We start from the raw sequence: 22,617 nt of genomic DNA on the forward strand, positions 1-22,617 counted from the left end.
CTCTATTCGAAGATCACTGTGGCAACATTTCGTTTCTTACAGACCCCTTTAATAAGGTTCTGGATAATTGTCCCTGGACTGGAGGGCCCTGTATTTTATTACAAGATTCCCTCTCACTGACACAGGGACAAACTGCGGAAACCCAATCTCAACCTAACCAACCGCATATTCCTCCAAAGGCTTCATTGTCTAGTAGTCAGATTCTTTCAATCTTATTTTGGAATATTGCAGGTTTGCGGTCGAAAGTAGAGCAACCTAATTGGTTAGAAATAATTAGAAACCACAATATAGTATGTTGCCAGGAAACATGGTTGGTAACAGCAATACATCTCAAGGGTTATAGATTGTATTATTCAAGTGCATGTCCTTCACTTTTTGGTAGACCTAAGGGAGGATTATCAGTATATGTATCTAATACCCTTTCATTTAAGAAAACTGATGAAATAGCAATTGAAGAGAATTACCAAATAATTAAATTCTGTGTAAATCAAGGGCATACATATTTTCTGGTTAACTTTTATATTAATCAGCCAGCATTGGAATTTGTGAAAGTAGTTAATAAGATAACTTCTGTTTTAGAGGAGCATCCGAACTGCTGTCCTTCCCTCCCTTTCAAATTAATCTGGGGTGGTGATTATAATATTCCTCTATGTAATGACCATAAAAATTCAAACTGTGGTATTGTGGACGAGGGTGGAGGAGCTCTATCCCACTTCGCTCACTCAAGTGTCGGGAACACTCTAAACGAAAAGCTTTTTACTCTAGGACTGGGTTTTGCGAATGAGTTAGTTGAACCCCCCATTGATTTCTCCCCCACTTTTCACGGCAGGGGTTGCAACACTATAATTGATTTTATTCTGATCTCTAATCACATGAGGGATGAGATGCTAACATTTCGCACTGGTGACGACGTTAGTAGCGATCATTTCTCTAACAGCGTGACTATCTCAGTTCCGTCTGGCCGCTACCCAACAGATAATTTTGGCCTGCTGAAGCAAAAAGCCCTGAATTTAGATAAAACTAATGGCTATTCGGTCAAATGGGCTAAAGCTGACCCGGACGCTATTACACACAATGTCATCACCAAAGCCTCCCCTATGTTAGAAACATGTTTAAACCCTCTTTCTACTGCAGTTGAAATACTGACTAGTTTTATTAACATTACTCAAATAATTAGTAAGGAGCTACTTCGCAAACAAAAGCAGAATGGCTCACAAGAAAAAGGGTGGTTTAATTCCGAAAGTCGCAAAGCCCTACCTGCCCTAAAAAAAGCCTTACATAAACCCAAGAGGGATCAGCTTGAAATTAGGAAGCTGAGAAAGCTCTATAATAAGGCGAGAAAAGATTGTAAGAAAGATAGGAAAAAAGATTTGTGGGAGAAGCTTTACGAGAGTTGTAATAGGAAGAATAGTTTAATGTTTTGGAAAGTGGTTAACTCACCCTTCTTGAACGATGCGAACGCAGGCCCTAGCGTTGAGGTAGCGATTACCGCGGAGGGTTGGGTTTCCCACTTTTCAAGAATATTTTCAGCTGGAGCTGTCAACTGTCAAGATAGTCCGTATACATCCCCCTACCCCCTTGAATTATCTTTTAGTCATGAGGAAGTAATTAATGCTTTGTCTTCCTCGAAGCCTGGCAAAGCTCCCGGACCGGACGGCGTTCCGTTAGATATTTATACGTACACTCAGGAGCTTTGGTCCCCAGTATTGACCAGAGTAATTGAAGCGGCATTAGAAGGAGGTCTGGTAAAAACCTGGTCTACATCCATTCTCCTTCCCATTTTTAAGAAGGGAGATCGCAATAATCCAGCTTGCTACAGGCCCATTTCCCTCCTGGACTCTCTTGGTAATGTTTCAGGTCGCTTGATCCTGGAGAGACTGCGGGTCTGGTCTGAGGATAACAACATCATGATCGACCTGCAATATGGTTTCCGGGAGGGACTTGGCACTGTGGAACAGGCTCTGAATCTCTCCCTTCTAATTGGGAAGTATGTCCAGGCGAAGAAAGGGAACCTCCACTTGGTCTACGTGGATTTGACCACAGCCTTTGACTGTGTCTCACATTCTAAGCTGTGGTCGATCCTAACTGAACTGGGAGTAGACCCTCCTATAATATCCTTCTTACGCGAGTCGTACTCGGGCGCATCGGCCAGAGTAAGATTTGGGGGTGAACGGGGAACTTACTCCCCCCTTTGCAGTCACTAAGGGAGTCAGACAAGGGTGTGTTCTGGCTCCCTTCTTGTTCAACCTTTATACAAATGGCCTTGAGAAGGCCATGCTAGAGGGGAGTCAGGACTTGCCAGCAATCGCCCGCCGCCCTATTCCTGCGTTACTTTACGCGGACGACGCGGTGATTATGGCACGAACCCCATTACAACTCCAGAATCAGTTAAATTCGTACTGTAAATTCATGGCTTCACTGGACTTAATGGTTAACATTAAGAAAACCTTAGTTATGCATTTTGGTAAAAAGAAATCTAAGAAAAAAAACGATACTTATCGAAGAAGCCAAGTTGGATTGCACTAAGACATACCCTTACTTAGGTATTTTATTTGATAATACCTCTACTTGGAAACCGGCCATTGTTAGCAGACACCTTTTATTTTTAAGAGCTACTTCTGCCCTAATTGCTTTTGCCCGTAAAATAGGAAAGCCTCCCCAAAAGAACTTTTGCAAATATACCATGCTAAGTGCCACAGCGTAGCTGTCTATGGCGCTGGGGTGTGGGGCTATGTATCAGTAGACATTCTGCAGAGGGTAGAGAACAATTTTATCCGCTATCTTTTGGCCGTCCCTCAGTGCTCTCCGACGTTTGCCTGTCATATTGAACTGGGCATGGATTATATTGCTGACTATATAAAAATCCAGCCAATATTATTGTGGCATCGTATTTGGACAACGGAGCAGTGTAGCTTGACTCGTGTCTTAATTACAGACTGCTTGGTTTTAGACAATTGGTCAGATGTTCCGTGGCTGTCTTTTGTTCATAATTTTCTTAGGGATTTGGGACTTTCTAAATATTTCAAAGATCCTGCAATATTAACCACCGTTACAAGAAAGGCCTTGAGATTGCTATGTCTATCTCACCTAAGGGAATTACGTATGGCCCAAGAAATTAATAAAGCTTCCAATCGCCATATTCTAACTATTCAATGCACTCAGGGCATCCAGCCGTATCTCACCTTTTGTCTGACCAGCTATGAAAAATATTTGCTGACACGATTCAGGCTTAATTTGTTTTTTCGTTTGGTCACATTCCCAAGGACACAGGATTGGTCAACTGTTATTATCCGGTGTCCTTGCGATGGTATTTCGGAACAGTCCAATATTCATGTATTTCTGTTCTGTAAATTCTACGAACTACCACGCAAACGCTGGATTATTCCAATTCTGTTATCTCAAGGACTGAGAAGATGCCGCCCTGCCTTCATGGCTTTACAACATTTAGATACAGTATCAAATGCCAAATGTATAGCTATGTTTCTTAAAAACTGCCTGTAAATCCGTTCTACTCTTGTCTAATTACAATGACTGAAAATCAATTTATCTAAGGTACCTATGATTGATATTACATAAATCACCAGGCGGAATCCAAACATTTGATCTAAATTACTGTAGTTATAAATGGCTTTATTATGCGAATGCATACATAATGTTTAATACTATTTTTACTGTATTGTTATGACTGTATATGAAAATGCTTATTATGATTGTTGCTTTTATGATTTTATCTTGTTCTAAAATCGAATAAAGCTTTCTACTACTAAGTTCCATTATTCAAGTATTTTGCTTAGTTATGATCGCTTTACATCTTGTATCACACTCTTCCACTATGCTCTGTGTAGGGCTGATTATAGGTTCAGCCAACACATGTTTATCCCCGTGAGGGCTATCTGGCCTGGGACTTTTTCACTGCTGAAAATAAAGTAAATATTTCCTATTGTAGTAACACTGTATTGTATTTCATTACAACATATAGTTGTGCATGTGATCTCTACAGTGACACAACAAGTGTGATAGGTGACACAGGTAGTAGAGATTTAAAGATTTCACAGTGGGCAGTAACTATTTTTGAAAAGGATATGAATAAACAAGCACGGACATAGCCAATAGGTCCGGCCTTTGGGACCTTATAAGTGTTTTGTCAGACCTATCGGCTTTGTCAATGGGTTTAAGCTATGTTGTAGAGCAGTGTACCTGCTGTGCAGCATGTTCAAAAGTTATAATAAAGTGTAATAAGCATTTTTGTTACCTTATATGGCCATCCTGTGAATGATGTCACAATAGGTCTCAGACCCATGGCAGACATAATCAAACATTGTTGGCGATTGCTGGCTATACACTGCCAGTACTAGTTAAAGAGAATTGTTTTTCCCTTCCCTGGATAGCCCCTTTAGAACACACCCATGTCATTAAGCCTCACAATGTACTCCTTTTGAACACGTGCAGTGAGCATGAAGTCTACAGCACACGTGCGTGAAGGTGGTGCTTGCACGTGGTTGCGGTATGATGAGCACAATTAAAGCCAGTCGAGAACGTCAAAACAAAATGTCTTTCGATCTGTTCGCACCTGATGAAAGGCAGCAGGACAGCAGAGTGGGAAATAAACAGGTATAAGTGGGTGGGTGTTGCTCATAGCTTTCAAGTTATGTATTAACAGAAGCAACAAAGAGTGCTGTATTTATTTTGCTGACGCGCTACCTTTTAAGTTTAGGAGAATAGTTGGTAAGATGAAAGATGGTCTTCATTGGCTGTTCTTTTACATTGCCCTAAAAACTCCTTTTAAGCAGCCATCTCGTTTTTTTGAGCGTTTATTTGCCCTGCTATGCAATGATTGAACTGTGAATGAAATGTCTTTATTTTTCCTGCATTCTGCCTGTGCTGGATTATTCCTGCAACTTCCTTGTGGTGCTCCTTTTTCCGCGTAGCCCCTCCGGGAAGAACTTTCTTCGACTCTGCAAGCAAAGAGAAAATATCACCAAACGCCATATGCTTCGCTTGGCCATTGAATGGACAGGAGTGAACACAAACCACATTAAACAAGTGTAAACAGGATCTCACTGTACGGGCTGAAATTTAGTGGGATGGGGAACCTTAAGTAGGGCAGAAGGTTGAGCGCTTGCCCTTGAATTCATAAAACGTTTAGAAATGTAACCATGCAAACTCAACTTTGCTCCCAACAGTCTTGGAAGCTAATGAAATTGATCCACGAGCACTGCAGCTGCCGCCCTGCGCGCTGCTGCTCGCCACCGCAGGCAAAATACAGTGGGAGTGAACATTTAAAACAAGCAAAAGCACGGTGCATTGTGTGGAAATAGTAACGTGACCCGCGAAGAGTGCAGCGGCCGCACTGTGAGCCGCTGCTCGCTCCCGAGAGCAAAACGTCGTGGGAGTGAACATTAGAAAAGAGGTGAGACGTGCACCGGCCTTTAGTCATTTGCAGGCTTTCATTTTTTAAAGACTTACGCAAAAGCCAGTACAATGTGTGGGAGGAGTCAGACCCACATGGAGAAAGCCAGAGAAGCTTTGAGAAACAAGTAATACAAGATATAACACGCTTACTGTCAAAACCTCAAAGACCATGTTTTAATTTAACAAAACAGGAGAACATGGCACTGAAAAAACTTGAATCCAACTCACAACTAGTGATAAAACCTTGCGATAAAGGAGGTGGCATCACGGTCTTCAATAAGATTGACTATGATAAAAAAAATGCAGGCCATGTTATCCAACGTAGAACACTATAGGCCAGCCCATGCAGGAGAAATACAATGACTCAATGTATCCATTAAGGAAATGACTCAAGCCGCCCTCCTAGATGCTATATCTGTGACAATGAATTCATCTTTTTAAATAAAACATGCCCAGTGACACCTGCTATGTACGGCCTTCCAAAGACGCACAAAAATGAAAGTCAGCCACTGATGCGTCCAATAATTTCAACTATAGGCTCTAGCACAGAACCACTCTCAAAATATGTGGATTTGTTTCTATGTCCATTGACACAGAACTATGAGTCGTTCGTGCGTGACACAGGTGACATGATAAATAAAATTGAAGGTATGCCATTTAATTCAACCACAGACATCCTGGTAACGCTTGACATTGAGGCGTTGTATACCAACATACCTCAATGTCAGGCGTTACAGGCGGTGTCCTCCCTTCTTCAGAGGCATCCAGATAACAGACCAGATGCATTCATTGTTCAATGTTTAGAGGTAGTTCTTTTGAACAATTTTTTTGAGTTTGAGGGATTGCTGTACAAGCAAGTGAAAGGTACGAGCATGGGAGCTTCCTGTGCTCCCAGTGTAGCGAATACATACATGGGAGAATGGGAAAGGAAAAATGTGTACAATGAAACCGCTCCTTTTTTTTAAAATGTTTTTTTATAGAGAAGATTCATTGATGATATTTTTTTTGTTTGGCGTGGGGACGTATTGCAATTGGAAGAGTATATCTTATGGCTGAATGCAAGTGACAAAAACCTGAAGTTCACCTCAAACTATAGCAGCAACAAGGTGGAATTTCTTGATATAGTCATTGAAGGGAATGAGGGAACCCTTAAAGTCAGTTTATTCCGAAAACCAACTGCTAAAAATACTATACTCCAATTTGGGAGTTTTCATCCCCATTGTCAAAAGGACTCCATCCCCTTTGGGGAATTTCTCCGTGTTCGCCGCAATTGCACATCGCTATCTGATTATTCCATTCATGGGGCGATATTGAAAGAACGATTGATCAAGCGGGGTTATCCACATCGCTTGGTTCGCCAAGGGTTCAAGAGAGCGAAATACTATGACAGGGATGCCTTGCTCAAACGTACGAAACGCAAGCCAAATGGAAAGATAACCTGTGTCATAAACCATTCGCCTCTAAATTATAAGATCAAAAATGCAATAAACAAGAATTGGAGAATCCTAGATGTAGAAAACGATGGACAATTTGCTAAACCATTGATAGCCTATAGACGCAATAAGAATCTTAGGGACCGGCTGGTCCATACTAGAGGCATACCAAAAATCCGTGAGTTGCAAACTACCTTGACAGGTTTACCCCTAGTACAAGGAAATCACAGATGTGGCGGCTGCCATGCCTGTGAAGCTGCTATGGTAAGTGATACCATTCAGTACAACAATGTCAATGTGAAAATGAAGTCTTTTACCAATTGCAGGAGTAAAAATTTTGTTTACTACATTCTATGCCCGTGTGGTCTAGCCTATATAGGCGAGACGGGACGGGAGCTTAGAATAAGATTCAGTGAACACAAGTCTGCAGTAAGGACCAGTAAAGTGACAGCACCATTAGTACAACATTGTTTGGAATTTCAGCATGCTGAATCTGATCTAAAATGGTGTATATTGGAAAAGGTACAACACAAAAATGGAGAATTGATGGAAATAACTAGGAAAAAACGTGAGAGTTATTGGATTTTTCATATGGACAGTGTCCGGAAAGGCCTTAATGAAAATATTTCCTGGTATGTAACGAAATAGTTACAACTAATGCATATCTAGTGACATATAACCATTGGCACTCTTTGGGCGAACCGGCACATACAGAGATTGGATTGGAGTTGATCTCCTCATAGATTAAATAACTGATATGTATTTTATTAAGTGTACGTACTGTAAGTTGGTGTACAGTACATTACTGTCACAAATTTCAACATCTATGGGTAATAGAAAACATCATAATATTCCCTCTCTCACCTTATCTCACCTTATAATATAATGCTTAGATTAGACAAAAACACAATATTGCATGAATGAGGAAAGAACAAATAATAGAAGTACCATTAATTAATATTAGCTGTACAAAAATGCATATACAGATGAAGGACTGATGGTTAACTTGCTTACGTCTTGCTTATAACTTTCTGGGTATCTAAGAAAATAACAATGAACTTGCATCCCTTCGTAGTAAAAGGCAATGTCAAAGTGTATCTCTCTTATGAGTTTGTATAGCCAGAAAAGAAATTAGCGAGAATGCTATTCCCGTTTTGAATTGGCGTAGATATTCTAACTAGTGACATGAAGATCTTAAAAATCTTATCTGTTTTAGATTTTTAGTCAAAAAACAAGACGTCTGTGCTCATTGGGGTAAGCGGTCTACCTAATGAGTTAAATACAGCCCTACAACTATATCGGCGATACATACACCATCGGCAAGCGCCGTCGAAAAACACATCTTAGCAATGGCGGCACATTCGCCATGTAAAGCTATTCATTTAACAACTTCCTTTATGTGGGCGGGCAAGGCGCCAAAATGACGCTATTTAAACCGACGGACTACGAGCTTCCTGTTCCTTGTGATCAGGCGGTGTTGCTGTCAAAGAAAGACGAGATGAAAACTCGGGTAAGAACCTTAGCTACAGGGCTAATATTAATTCGGAATGGGTGTCTTAAAACTGTTTAACTACTTGAAACTACGAATGCCTTTGGTAAAATGGATAGCATTGTTTGTCTATGGGTGCGTGGTCACCATTGGCAATACGAGTGTTCCCCCTGATCAGAGATACCCGAATATCGCTCTGTAAATAGGAGGGTATTGGTCGTTTATGGGTACGCTTTTATCACTAGTAATATGAGTATCCTCTAGATCAGTAATATAGTTCAAAATACAGGTTTCCCAATAAATTGGTGAAACATAATAAGAGAATGATCTCTGTGTATGATCTAACTATATGCAACATAGGGTTTTGATAAAGCTCATAAAAACGCACACCTAGAGCTATCTCGATAAAAATGGTAACATTAATTTCGTCAATTGATCACAAATAACTGATATAAATTAATTAAGTAAACCGCAAATTTATAATCAAATCATCTGCTAATATTGCAATTATTGATATTCTTACAGTGCCAACGAACACATAAAAAATTGAAAAATTGATTTCCAACATGATTTAATAATATTGGACTAACACTTCATATGAGGTGAGTTGTTTCTATGTGACAAGAAATAATGGCGACTTCAAAAGTGTTGGGAAAAGGTAGTGATAACTTTTTTGCACTTTTGACTAGATCACAAGGGCACCAATACCAAATTGATGGAGCATCTAATAAAGAATTACATGCTATGAAAATACAAGAAGCATTAGAATCTTAAATACGGTGAGCAGACTTGTAATACAGATATAGGATATCTAATTTTGAGATATGAGGAGATCAAAAACAATTGTTTTCTTTAAAATTGTCACAGGGTTTGCTACTTAGCCAAAGGAAGTGACACTCCATAGAAGCAATCGCCAAAACTCATGCTAGGGTAAGACCAATCAAGATGTACTGTTTTGTGAACAGGATAGACTATCTAGTCATTGTGTAGTCCGTGCAGGTGCTACTCTTCCTTTCTCCTTCTATCTTTAAGTTACCTGCTAGAGGATAAAAACCATGCTCATTTAGCATATATCGATAAGTATACTCAACTACGAGGTCTGGTCAGAGTGCTAGTATATCATAGAGAGACAACAATGAAGATAATGTATAAAAATGTATAAGATGTTAAGATTGATAGTCCTTCATGAATTATTTTTGGACGAGTTGTTTTCTCCTAGATATTGAAGTACGTTTATTGTGCATGTATATGATGTAGCTACATTGGATTTTATTTGTAATTGTAGATATCCATACAGAGGGCACTAATTGTTGTGAAGAACTCTGTTCTGTCAAGGGTCCTGAGGAAGGTGGTCCTATCCCACCGAAACGCGTCGACCTAGCGTGACAGTTCACATAAATATCTGTGACTCCTCAGATACGGATTAAAGAATCATTTTTGAGTGAATATATTAGGATGTGCGTAAGTTGGATGAATGTTATGTGTGCTCTTTGTAGGGTATCATGTATACACAATTGATTTTCTCATTTTAATTGTTTCTATATGTTATGTAAATGTTTTTGATATATTGATTCCAAGAAACATTTTTTGAAATATGAATTTGAAATGAAATGAAAAAAGAAAAAAATGAATATTAAATAAAAATATAAATGCAATAAATAATTGTACTCGCCATGCTTTGAAGGGCTTTGTTTGAAAGTAGGAACTATAGGTCTAGGGTAAAGTAAATAAGGCCACGAGGGAATTTCTTTCTTGTTGTGATACTGTTGTTCCTCTGTATTCCCTGGCCCAAAGAATTTTAAGAGGGGGTCCCTTTGATATGTTGAAAGCCGGAGAAGCCACAAGATGCCTCGCAGAGCACCGCCCGCGTGCTGGCACAGTCTCGACCTAAAAATGGGAGTTTGCAGACAGAACAAAAGACAAAGAGGAGGAAAGGAGATGGATAAGGGGGAACTGGTGTCACAGAGTCCTATGTGCATTGTTTTCTGACATCCTGAATTAGGCAATCAATATGTGAGAAGCAACGAAACCACCCATGGTAAAAAATGTGGAAATCTAGGGGAGAGTAGAAGGGTATGGGCAGAAGTGGATGAGGTGAAAGGGGTATCGGCAGTCTCATGTATTTCTAATTGGATATCACATTATTGAAATTCATATAATATTAATGGGTGGAAGATTTCAAGTTCCAGATAAATACCTTGTAAGGATTAAATGTATATACTAATTTCAGAGTAGAAAGAATTGTATTATTCTAAAAAAAGATGGCAACAATAAGTTTACAAAGTAACCCCAAAGTAATGAATAATATTTTAAGAGGTTAAAGGGGAAGTCAATCAGTTACCTTCAAGTAGGATGAACCATAGACATCGAAAATTAATAGGAATTGGTCTCTGTAGAGCAAATGTCCAAAAAACATATTCATGGCTTCATAAACAAAGAAAGGGACATGTTAGCCCATCAGCACAATTGGTAAAGGGTAAGTCAATGGTACCGCAAATCTTGACTGACAATAATGAGCCCAGCTGCTTACCTTGCAGTTGTATTGAATAAAGGTCTAGGACAGTTATAGTATGCTGCAGTCTGGATTCTGGAGTGTGTAGCATAAAGCTGCTATCTAGGGCCACACTTTTTAAATCTTAGCAAAGTTATCTATGCATGTACCCCTGATAGTAGAAATGACAATGAGAGTACAGGGGGATCCTTTCAAAAAGAGGAGGCTGCCATACTTTTTCACAAATCTTTACCAAAATGGCCAGATTATTCTTTGTTACTTCAGAGTCTAAAACAAGTATTTTTGCTTATGCCACCCCGAGTGGGACGGGTATGCCCAGACGTGGGTCCATGCTCTCCATGCTATCCTGAATGATGAGGGGTGAAACCCCGAAACCGGTCCTAGGATGCTTGTTTCCAGTCCAGGGAAAACCTTGCCTGGCAGTTTGGGCTGTACTGTTCCCATTGGGTGTAGGGTCAAGACTGATTTGCATATGGCTGGGTTCAAACTGGAATGGCATGAGGAGCAAAAAAACGACGGATGTAGGCCCAGGTCTCTGTACTGGGGTGAATGTATGACAATGTCCTGCAGTCTGTCCATCAATTGTTCTTTTTGCTACTTCAGAGTCTGCCACAGCACTCAGCATCTCCATTCCTCTGCAAAAAGGTGTGTATCTTACACTAACTGGAAGCTTCCCATTTTATCTTTGCCCCAACCCAGATCTATTTCTGCATAACTTTGTACTTTTTTCTCATCAATGTTAGCATTATTCTCCTGGTGAGTAGGATACCTACAATATTTCTGTAGTGGGTTTCTGTTCCTTCGCATCTGTTCAAAATCATAACAAATTAAAATGTAAAACAATGCCAAGCCGTATATTCACAATTAATAAATATTCTAGTTTTCAATATAAACACATAACATCGGATTCAAAAGGGCTACTTAGTTTCGTTGGAAAAAACTTTAAGTGAATTTTAAAATTGCATAATCAATATGAACAACCTAGATATGCTAAAATAGCTCAAAATACGCATGTTTTTTGCTAGTCAAGCAAACAATACTGTACCTTTTTGGGAACTGCTCGTATTTCGAGAAACCACGTAAGAATGAATTTCAAGCTATTTGTTACTGGGATATGCTGTGGAAGAGTTGCTCCTGTTATCAAAAAGAGAAAAAAGGTACAAGGACATTAGATGTAATACACAGAAAGACATCTTTTCACTTTCAATGGAGATATCCTCTGATCATATCCCCAAGAGAGGAACCAAATTGGTTTGGTGAGTACAATAATTTATTTTACAAGTGTTTATAAACTGGAAGTTCAGCACCTAATCTGTCTCCAGGTGCAAACACGCATTGGCAGAGTCAACAATTCGGCTTTCAACTTCAACAATTCGGCTTTCAACTTCAAATATAACCGTATATATGCATACATTCCCCACTAAATAAAAAGGTAAAAGTAACGTTCTAGTTAGGGGAAAAAGTCAGTTAAAACGCACCATTTCAAATCGCGCCTCCGCCATGCACATTGTTGTCATCAATTATGACATTTCAGATGTTGCACTGATTTATCAATGATGTCATGGAACGTGTCATGAGTGTTATACTATATGAGATAATTAACAGTGCATGGCGATGGCACGAGTTTAGTTTCTTTAGGGCACAAGTTATAATTAGCTAAGATAACTATAAATGATGAATTTCAGTAGCTTTGTTTGTTTAAAATGGTGTGTTTTAACTGACATTTTCACCTACCTATAACATCCTTTAAACCTTTGTTTTTTTCCAGTGAATTTCAAAGTTTTTTTTATGTAGAGTAAGATATTATTACAATTCCTAACTATGTTTTTTTAGCGTCAAGTAAAATGTCGATGGCTGTGTGGGGTTGGATGCAGGGTCTGGCCTGTGGCCAGGCCCTGCACCCAACCCACTACATGCCTCAACCTGAACGATACACTTTGCTGCGTCTTCACTTTCGAGTATGCCCTGCTGGAGGTTTGTTCTGTGTCCTTTGGAACTGCTGGCAAGATCCCTGCCACCATGTCCCACAATGCATGCGAGTAGTGACCCAGAAGGCAGCTTGAGTTACTAGTAGGGCAAGTGCTGTAAGAGGAGAACATACATTTTGCAAGCATCTCCGTTTGCTAAAATCTCCAGGGGCAAGCCTATAGCTCCTCACTATCTGTTTGCTGACTGGTGGGCAAGATACTGGTTTGGACCAGTTGCCCAGTGGTGGAGAGATGTAGGTCGAGGACCCCTGCTGCTCTCCTCATCGCCGCTGCAAAGGAGTGGGTGAGTGTAGGCCAGTGTCTGCTGTGATGGCGAGGCAACTGCCATCTTGGAAATCCAAGGACAGGTTTTCATAGTCATGCACCTGTGAGCAGTTATCATCATAGGGGACAGACAAGTTATAGTATAGTGGAAGTGTCTCCAAATCCGAACATACTATTGGACAAGTTGTAATAAAAATTGAATTGAATTGAATTGAATTGAGATGGGTGCGATGTCAAGACTCTGAAGTGATATGTGTGGTTATATGTGAAAAACACCCTTACAATCAAAAGCAGGACGAGAAAGGTGGAATAGCACATGGTTGCTGCCTTAACGTATGTTTCTCAGTATTTGAGTACTCCAATTACTGTTGTATACATTCAATAAACAAGTATGGATTCAGTATAATTGAGCTTCCACACATGCGTGGCAGACGTGTGTACCTTTGGGTCTGTGCTCTAGTGGTTGAGTCTGCAGTCACGTGTTAAATTGGTTGCCTATTTAAACAGAGTTGGAACAGAGATCTGTGCTTTTCAACTTGTACTGCTGTGCCAGCTGCTGAAGGAGGATGCCATAATCTCTGGCTTTCCTGATATTCTGCTTCAGGGATTCTTGAATGCTTGTTACGTTTTTTGCCTAATTATGTAAGGACTGCTCTCCAGTTTCTGGATCTCTAGATCCTTTGTGTTTATCTTGTGTTAGGTAAAGAGGCTGAAACTCAGGAAGTGTCCTTAAATACTTTCAAGATTGATTCATTTTGCATAAGGCCATAGTCTTTGTGTTTATTTTTCATGATTTTGAAGAGCCTGGAAGTCAAAAAGACTTTTCGACTCCAGTTGATTCTATTTGTATTCGGGGAGGACCAATATTGCCACCTAGTGACCAAAACCAGAACTGTTCTAAAAATGAACTCGAACTTAAAGATCAGCATTTACAGGTAGATTCATCAAGCCGAAAACGGCTCGCCAAGGGCCAGATTCTGAGAATCTGGATCTTCACAAGCGCTATTTTTGCATTTGGGATTCATCATCCCAAATGCAAAAATCGCAATTCTAGAAATCGCTAAATTGCGATTAATTGCATTTAAGGAACCTCAATTTGAGATTCCTTAAATGCAATTCATGACCCATTTTAAAATTGCGAATTCGCAATCTGGGGCCGCTATTTACCACGAAGTCTAACAACGTGGTAAATAGCAAAAACTTAGAAAAATGCACTTTAGTGCATTTGTCTAAGTTGTATGTTACACACACACATGTCCTTTGGACATGTGTGTGCGCAACACCAGTGTACAGTTCCATTTCAGGGGTGCTACAGGGTATCCTTTGGACACACTGGCACCCTTGAAATCGCTTCCTTATTTGCGATTCACTAATTGCTAATCGCAAATAAGGAATTAATGGGAAAACCATTCCTTATTTGCGATTAGCAATTAGCGAATCGCAAATAAGGAAGCAGTAGAAATTGCAAAAAATAATAGCGATTCCTTAATAATCGCTATTAAGGACTCGCAAAAGAGGACTTTGATGAATCTGGGGGTTAGTCCCATTTTGTTTAAAGGACGAAATCTATAGCAGAGTGTGAAATAACCGTTCTGCAATTATTGTGGACGTAAAAGAAATGTTATGGACATAGTTAATTCTATTCAAATTACCAGGTAGCCACACTTAACAATTCTTGCACCCCCCAGAAATATCTTCACCCGTGGTTCGCCCGCACATATCCCGCATGATGAGTCGGCACACTCCACCCCTAAGACGAACCACATCCTCCCTCCCCCTTCCACCCACTACAATGACTAGTCGCATCGAGACAGCTCCCGGGCAGCTCATACCGAAACCTCAGAGTCATCTCCCCCTCGCCCGCCGTTCCATACCAGTAACATCGCTACATGCGCGCACCCACCCCCAACACAGAACACCATCCTCCTCCCCCCTCCTACTCACACAAATAATATATCGTACCGCCTCACCCTTCTGGAAGCCCAGCTCGAAACGCTGGTCCAAGGCATGAATGATGCCCTTTCCTCCCTAGCCAGAATCGAATGGCCCTCCCAACAGCCCGCTCACACCCCTACCCCCGCCCTCCCCAGACTGCCCAAATCGCCTCCTCCCATCCCGACCCTCGCCCCCACCAGAGCGCTCCCACACGTCACTATACCAGAGGCAGAGAAGCGAACTGACAGACCGAGAAGAGTGAAACCCTCCCTCTCCCCCCAGGAAGTGATCACACTCGCCTCATCCTACGACCACCCCGCGACCCCCGACCGGAGCACCTCACAGCATTCACAGAGAGGAACTCCACCCACCCTTACTCAGGTCCCCAGGCTGATCTCCTCACCCAAGTCCTCTATTCAAGTAATTACAGGAGTGGGCAGGGATCATCCCCCCTCTAGATTCCCCAGACCCCCGACACACCTAACCTCTCTAACCAGAGCCCAACCCAGCAAGTCGTTGCCCGATGAAGAACCCCGCTTCAGATGCTAGCTCATCAACACGAGATCTGCCGCTAAACACGCAACAGAATTAGCAGAAGCTATCCTCTCTCATGATATTGATGTAGCCTTTATCACAGACACCTGGCTCAACTCCCTGTCAGCCCCCATCATGGACATGCTGGTTCCAACAGGATTTTCAATCACTCAAAAAGACCGCCACAAGCAGAGAGGCGGAGGTGTAGCTATCATTCACAAGACTAACCTCGCTATCACGGAAAGCTCACCATGCCTGTATAGCTCCTTCGAATGCCTCTCTATCAACATCAAATCCTGCGCAAAGAGCTCAATACTTTGCCATCTCCTCTACCACCCACCAGGCAATTCTAAGGAATTCGGACTGCAACTCTCTGACCTAATCACCCAATGCGCGCTCAACAACGCCAACAACATAATCCTGGGCAATCTCAACATTAGATGGAACGAAACAAACAACCCGCTCATCCAATCCCTCAACAGCCTTCTGGTAGGAAACGATCTCACACAACACTGCTCTGAAGAAACACACTACAGAGGAGCGATACTTGACGCAATCATTGCGGACAAACACACAATTACCATTGACTATATCATTCCAGTAGACTGGTCAGACCACCACTTAATTCTGTTCCATATCAACCAACCAGCGCCAACTCGACACACAAATCAAGCTCCTTCCAAATGGATCAGGAATATTGCCCAAGTCACACAGAACATTCTAGAAGAAGAATTAAGCACTCTTCTCCCGAACACAATGGAGCACCTCTCAACCACAAATCTCACCTCTCTCTACCATTCCAATTTGACGGCCACCCTTGACCGCCTGGCGCCCTTGAAACTAAAAAAACCCAGAAATATTCCATCGAGATCCTGGTTCACCTCTGACATCAATGATGAAAGAAGATTTCTCAGATCTCTTGAAAGAATCTGGAGGAGCAATCCCTCCATCCATCACCGCGAACAACTCAAGACAGCTCGCAGAAACTACAACAAACTCATCAAGGACAAAAAATCTTCTTTCTTCTGCTCCGCACTAGATAATGCTAAAAACCGCCCCAAAGAGCTCTTCAGCATCATCAGAAGCCAAACATCCAAACCTATCACATCCGATTCAGTGTCCTCCAAAGAACAATGCGCCAACTTTGCAAGCTTTTTTAACGAAAAAATCATCAAGATCGACCTCTCCCTCATCTCAAACCCCTCCTTTCTCAGGGAGACCAAGACTCCATCACTGACTGACAACACCTTATCGATCCCACCCACTCAATGGTCCGTCTTCACGCCGATTCGGGAAGCAGAGATCGTCACCCTGATCGCAAACGCCAAACCATCATCCCACTCCCTGGATCAGCTTCCTATAAATCTGGCCAAAGTCCTAAAACACACCCTAGCCCCAATTTGGTGCAAAATCATCAACAACTCGCTGAGCTCGGGAAATATCGCTGACTGCCTCAAGGTCGGCCAAGTCACGCCGTTACTAAAAAAAACAGGGTTGGACACGGAAGATATAAACAACTTTAGACCCGTGTCAAACCTTCCTCTCTTATCCAAAACACTGGAAAAATGTGTTCTCCCACAGTTAACTCAACACTTAGAGAACATCAAGCTCCTTGACCCCCACCAATCGGGTTTCAGAAAGGGAAGCAGCACTGAAACTGCCATCCTAAACGTCATAGACGATCTACACAAATCACTTGACTCAGACCAATGCTGCCTTCTCATTCTCCTTGACCTATCGGCCGCGTTTGATACTGTTGATCACACATTGCTCCTAAAAGTCCTCCAAGAAAGAGCAGGCTTAGAAATGACGGTACTAAACTGGTTTTCCTCCTTTCTACACAATCGCTCGCAAAGAGTAAAAATCAAAAACTTTGAATCCGACCCCCTACCCGTCAGTAGAGGAGTCCCACAAGGATCAGTACTCTCCCCCCAACTCTTCAATATCTACATGGAACCCCTCACCACAATACTCAGGAATTCAAACATCCCCTTCCACCCCTACGCTGATGACACGCAGCTCTATCTGGAAACCACCTCTATGGACGACATTCTCAAACTTAATGACATGCTCAAAGACGTTCAACAATGGCTCACACAGAACCACTTGAAGCTTAATCAAGAAAAAACTGAAGTTCTAATCATCTCCAACAGAAACGAAAACCCTCAAATTGAAGAATGGCTCAAAGCCATAGACGCCCTCAATGGCAACCTCAAGCCGAAAGATTCGGTCAAGTCCCTAGGTATCACCTCAGACCCCAAACTAGACATGAAAAAACACATCGCGAGCTCCGCCAAAAGCGCCTTCCTCAAACTGAAACTTCTCTACAAAATAAAACCCTTCCTGCCACCAAAGGACCTTCAACAGGCCACTCAAGCATTGGTGCTTTCCAGAATTGACTATGGAATCGCATCCCTGACCGGATAGCTAAATCACACCTAGGCCCATTGAAAACCACCCTCAATACCGCAGCTAGAATGGTCACAGGAACCAAGAAATTCGATCACATTTCTCCTGCCTTCAAGGATCTGAAATGGCTCCCTATTGAACAACGAGCCAACTTTCGAACAGCATGTCTCACGCACAAAGCCCTTCACACAGGTAAACCAGAATACCTGGCCGCGAAACTCAAAAGGGCTGGCCAGTCCAGAAACCTCAGAAGCTCCAACACGCTTCTTTTCATTCCCTTGAAATCGCGGAAACGCAAAACAATAAGTAAATCCTTTGCGGGCAATGCACCCCGGATCTGGAACACCATCCCTCCCCACATCAGAATGACCTCCCATTTCCCGAAATTCAAGACTTTACTCAAAGCCCTCTTCCTTGAGTCCACCTGAACTGAATGGGGATGATCATAGTACCCCTAACCCTTGTAGACCTTATGATCTGTATGATTATTTTATTTACAATGCCCTTAAGTTGTCCAGATGTGGAGTCTTCCTTCGCCGCTAAGGCACATTGCTGTACCTGTTGTGAAGCGCTCTGATACCCTTGGGTCCTGCTAGCGCTATATAAAACTTATAATAAATATAAAATAAATTAAAAAAAATTCAAATCCATTGTTTATTCTAGATAAACCTGCATATACACATCACTACAGAGAGGCAAACAGCGGACAAATAGTGTGTTAACCAATAGGTGGGTTGCATTCTAGAAGTCTATGATCACTAAGGAACTACAGGAGTAGTAAATAGTGTTTATCTTCTTGTTTAGGTATTGACCACTGGATCCATAGCTGGTCACCGTCTACTCAATCCCTTACTCTTTCCCTCGGGGGATCTCTGCACTCTAACATAGTTATTGGAGGTTGAGATTCAGTGGGGCAAGGTGTATATATTCTTCGGCAGGCCTCGGTTAGGCCGGGAGGAGTTTACTTTTATCTTCAGAACCGCAAACTCGGAACTCTCTACCCACAGCTTCATTTAACTCGGACTCTATCGGGTTGGACAACTCCCGGCCTTCCCACTGTATTGGCCTCTTGAGTCATGCTGTTCTTCGATTTCCTACCGTGTGACTAGAAGACTTGTAGTCCCGGTGGCACTCTCGTTATTCACTTTCAAGATGTGGATTCCATGCCATTAATTTGTTTGTGGTACAAAAGGGGGTGGTGATGGACGGAGCATCTGAACCAATCAAACACTTGCACAGAGTCAAAAGATCTGGGTTAATTTGTTTGTGGCACATTTTTCCCTGATGCTTGTGAATTCCTAATTCACAACCCGTGGTTGTGAATCTTGTGAGCCCCCTGCTTGGACTTCAGTTCAGTGACACTATACTTTGAGTGGATGGCCTCTTGCCACTGAATCTATGCAGATAGACAGCGCCCTGATGAAGCTTGACTCCATTGACTGTTTAAATCCAAAACGCGCATCTGCGCATTTCTGTTTATTAAATATAATACTCATTACATCAAATATATGTATACAAAGAGCAATCATCTTCACTAATTTTTGATGTTTTTTTTCTGTATGCTAAATGTTTTTCTGTCATGTATAATTGTTCTGTATAGTCTTTTGATCAATGTTGGTTTTGCTATCATTACACTGTGATATATTATGTGTTGTAAATGTGTTTGTATTATTGTATGGTTGGCTCATACTTGTGAGTGCTCACTAACTGAATACATACAACTATTTTATTGTATAAAATATGTTCCATGTTTTAAAAAAATAATGTATAGATAAAAAAATGAACAAATTATAAATATATTTTTGTATGATAGATAAATGAAGTTTTAAAAACCACCGGTCTGGTTCATGGCCTTCTGGACATTATGGACATATTGCTTTAAAGTCAAAGTCAAAACATGCTTTATTCGGCAACTGAAAGCTAAAAAGACAACATGTTAAAACAGCAGTCATTTCATCAACAAAGAATGAGATTTTAAAATCCTTGGTGACATTAAAAAAGTAAAAATAAAAGCATCCGTTGTGTCAATTAGAAATACATGTTTCAAGTTTTTTTAAACTACACAGAAATATATTTTATAAAGTACAAAGTGCTGAAGGCCGAGTGTGAGGGTAAAATATCAAAAAGTGCACATGCAAACATAATATAGGCCCTAGGCCCAACTTGTTATTACAAAAACAACTTTTGCCTATGCCTGGAGGCTCCTTTTAAAAAACGTGCTACACCAAAACAGACCATGGGAGAGGATGACATTTGAAGATATAACAGGGCAGGCCAAAACTTGAGTAAAATGGCGACCTCTGAGCAGCGGGAGTATAAACCTTTTACAAAGTGAATGGTAAAAATCACAGAAGAAATAAAAATGTATGGTATCTTGCTCTGAAAAGTTGTCACGGGGCAGGGTTTTACGGTACCTGGTTTTGTAAAGCCTTGGGAAACCGCCAAAAGCCAAGGGACCAAAAACAGCCGAAATCTGGTCAAAACGAAGCGGTGAAAAGCATTGTTGACTACAAGTAAATATGTTTGGACTTGCTTACTCAGGGAAAGTGTGACATACCTTCTCACTGTGGGTTTCGCCTCATTTTCTTTATTATTATATTTATTATTTATTATTAATTATACGCTTTAATATATGAAGTGTTTTTCAAAAAGTTCCTGTTTGTGTTTTCCATTATATTCTTCGGCAGTCCATTATATCCCTGAGTTGAAATTCAGGTATGATAGTCTCTAAAATGACATGGGACTGCTATGGAGATCGCAGCAGATTCACTTCTGAGTCTGAAAGGACTATCAGCTCCTCCAGCATTTGTGATGTTAGGACCAGAGTCGACCCTCAGGATTCCGGTGTCGATCGTGGTGCCTTAAGACCAGGATGCAGTGTTGTGTAGTTCCTATAAATCGATACAGGATCTGCACGTTTAGACAACATAGACTGTGAGATTGGTGTCCAGACTGATTTCAGACACCCCCACTGGGTATGTTCGCCTGTATACCAGCTAGCACACAGTGCCACTGTAAACTCCTCTTACCAAGTAGAGAATAGTTCCTGGCAATTATTGAATATGACAACACTTTCCCATCAGGCATCGTGGAATCAGTACAATACTTTTCACTCAGTCACTCGTGCTCACTTTATCTCGGAGATATGCACAGAATAAACAGTGGGGACGTTTTCAAGAAGCATTTATTGAACCAGCGCCATTCTAGTGTAAAATAGTTGTGCTGAAACATCCATAAGACAGAAACAGATGTTAATGATTATAAGCACCAAGTGAGTAAACAGATGGTAGATTCCTACCATAGTGCTAAAACAAAGAACATAGGCAGGTATATAAATACATTTTATGTTATGTTATAAATTTTATAGAGTGCCCAGCTGCCCCACCAAATGGACGTCCCAGCACTAAAATGCACCTGTCATGGGCAGACCGGTTGACGTGCAGAGACCATTTATGCAGGAAAAAGATGGGTTTTTATGGCTTTACGGAATAGCGCGTGGTTTTGGTTACATCTGATACTCACAAGGAGGGAATTCCAGAGCCTCGGGGCGTAATGCGTGCAACCCTAACTTGATGTACCTAAGTGTACCTAACATGTATGTAGGTGTAGAGCCAAGAATGCCCCTAGGATGAAGCCAAGCCCATTACCTGGTGTGAGAGAATGAATGACCCAGTCTTGCTCTCGCAATGGACACCCCGCGAGGGATGTCAGACCACTCTGTGCTGGAGTGTCTGCGTGCAAGAACTTCAGAGTCTTGCAGCAGTGTGTCAGCATGGAAGTCTTTCTCCTCTGTCTGCCCCAGCAAAGATATGGTGTTTATATACCCAAGAAGGTACCCTCTGGGGTTCGGCTTTGCTATGTCATGTCAGCAGAGGATGACGAAAGGGATGACCCTTATACACAGTTATCATGCAGAAGATGGTAATCCTGCTGTGATTCTGAGAATCCTCATAATAAATGAGGCTAGTTTTTCTAGTTAAATCACACAACATTTATGCAGCATCTAACTAGGAAAAAGGTCAATACCAAAAACCGTTATGTAGTACAATGGCAGGGAAAATGTAGGTGAAAGGTTAGGTGACTATCCAGGCCTATATTGGTGTACATTACAAAACATAACACTCACTCCTCATCTGACCGCACAATATACTAAAAGTTAATGTCCGTCTAATCAATCGTAAAAACATTATTTAACTTTTTTTTGTAATAATAAAAAATATCTAAAAGTATATAAAAAGTGCCTTAAAACTCTATTGATCTTTTATATATGTAGAAAGTCCTATAGGTCCTTTAAATATGTGCGTATATATGGTAGGAGCAACTGAGAGCGTCTGAAAGCCACTGTGCTCAGAAATAGTACGGACGAAAAATAAATTATGTTTAAAATTCCAATTTCGGTTGTTTTGGAATAAGCCAAATTCTTCCCAGCACAAGGAGAGCCAAATGTTTATGTGTCCTGTGTTTGGAGACGCAACATCGCTGTTGCTTGCCTTCGCAGACGACGGTCCCTGTAAAACTACACAGATCAGGTCAATCAAGCTAAGATGATCTTCAGTTCCCACAGTCGATGCAGAGGAAGTGTTTGAAACATCAAAAGCTTGTGTGCCTGTAGTAGAGCTGGTATCCAATCCAGCAGGAGCT

General features: G+C 41.3%; 1 protein-coding gene across 1 annotated transcript in view; it reads right to left on the minus strand.

Moving 5' to 3' along the window:
• The window catches only part of MTRR (5-methyltetrahydrofolate-homocysteine methyltransferase reductase), a 415,823-nt gene that overhangs the window by 247,525 nt on the left and 145,681 nt on the right, over positions 1-22,617 (minus strand). The window contains exon 8 of the mRNA XM_078687627.1: positions 11,892-11,980. Within this exon, the coding sequence (XP_078543753.1) occupies positions 11,892-11,980 (89 nt within the window). The remainder of the gene's footprint in view (positions 1-11,891; positions 11,981-22,617) is intronic.

Source organism: Lissotriton helveticus, chromosome 4_1, assembly GCF_964261635.1.
Source record: "Lissotriton helveticus chromosome 4_1, aLisHel1.1, whole genome shotgun sequence".
Classification (NCBI taxonomy): domain Eukaryota; kingdom Metazoa; phylum Chordata; class Amphibia; order Caudata; family Salamandridae; genus Lissotriton; species Lissotriton helveticus.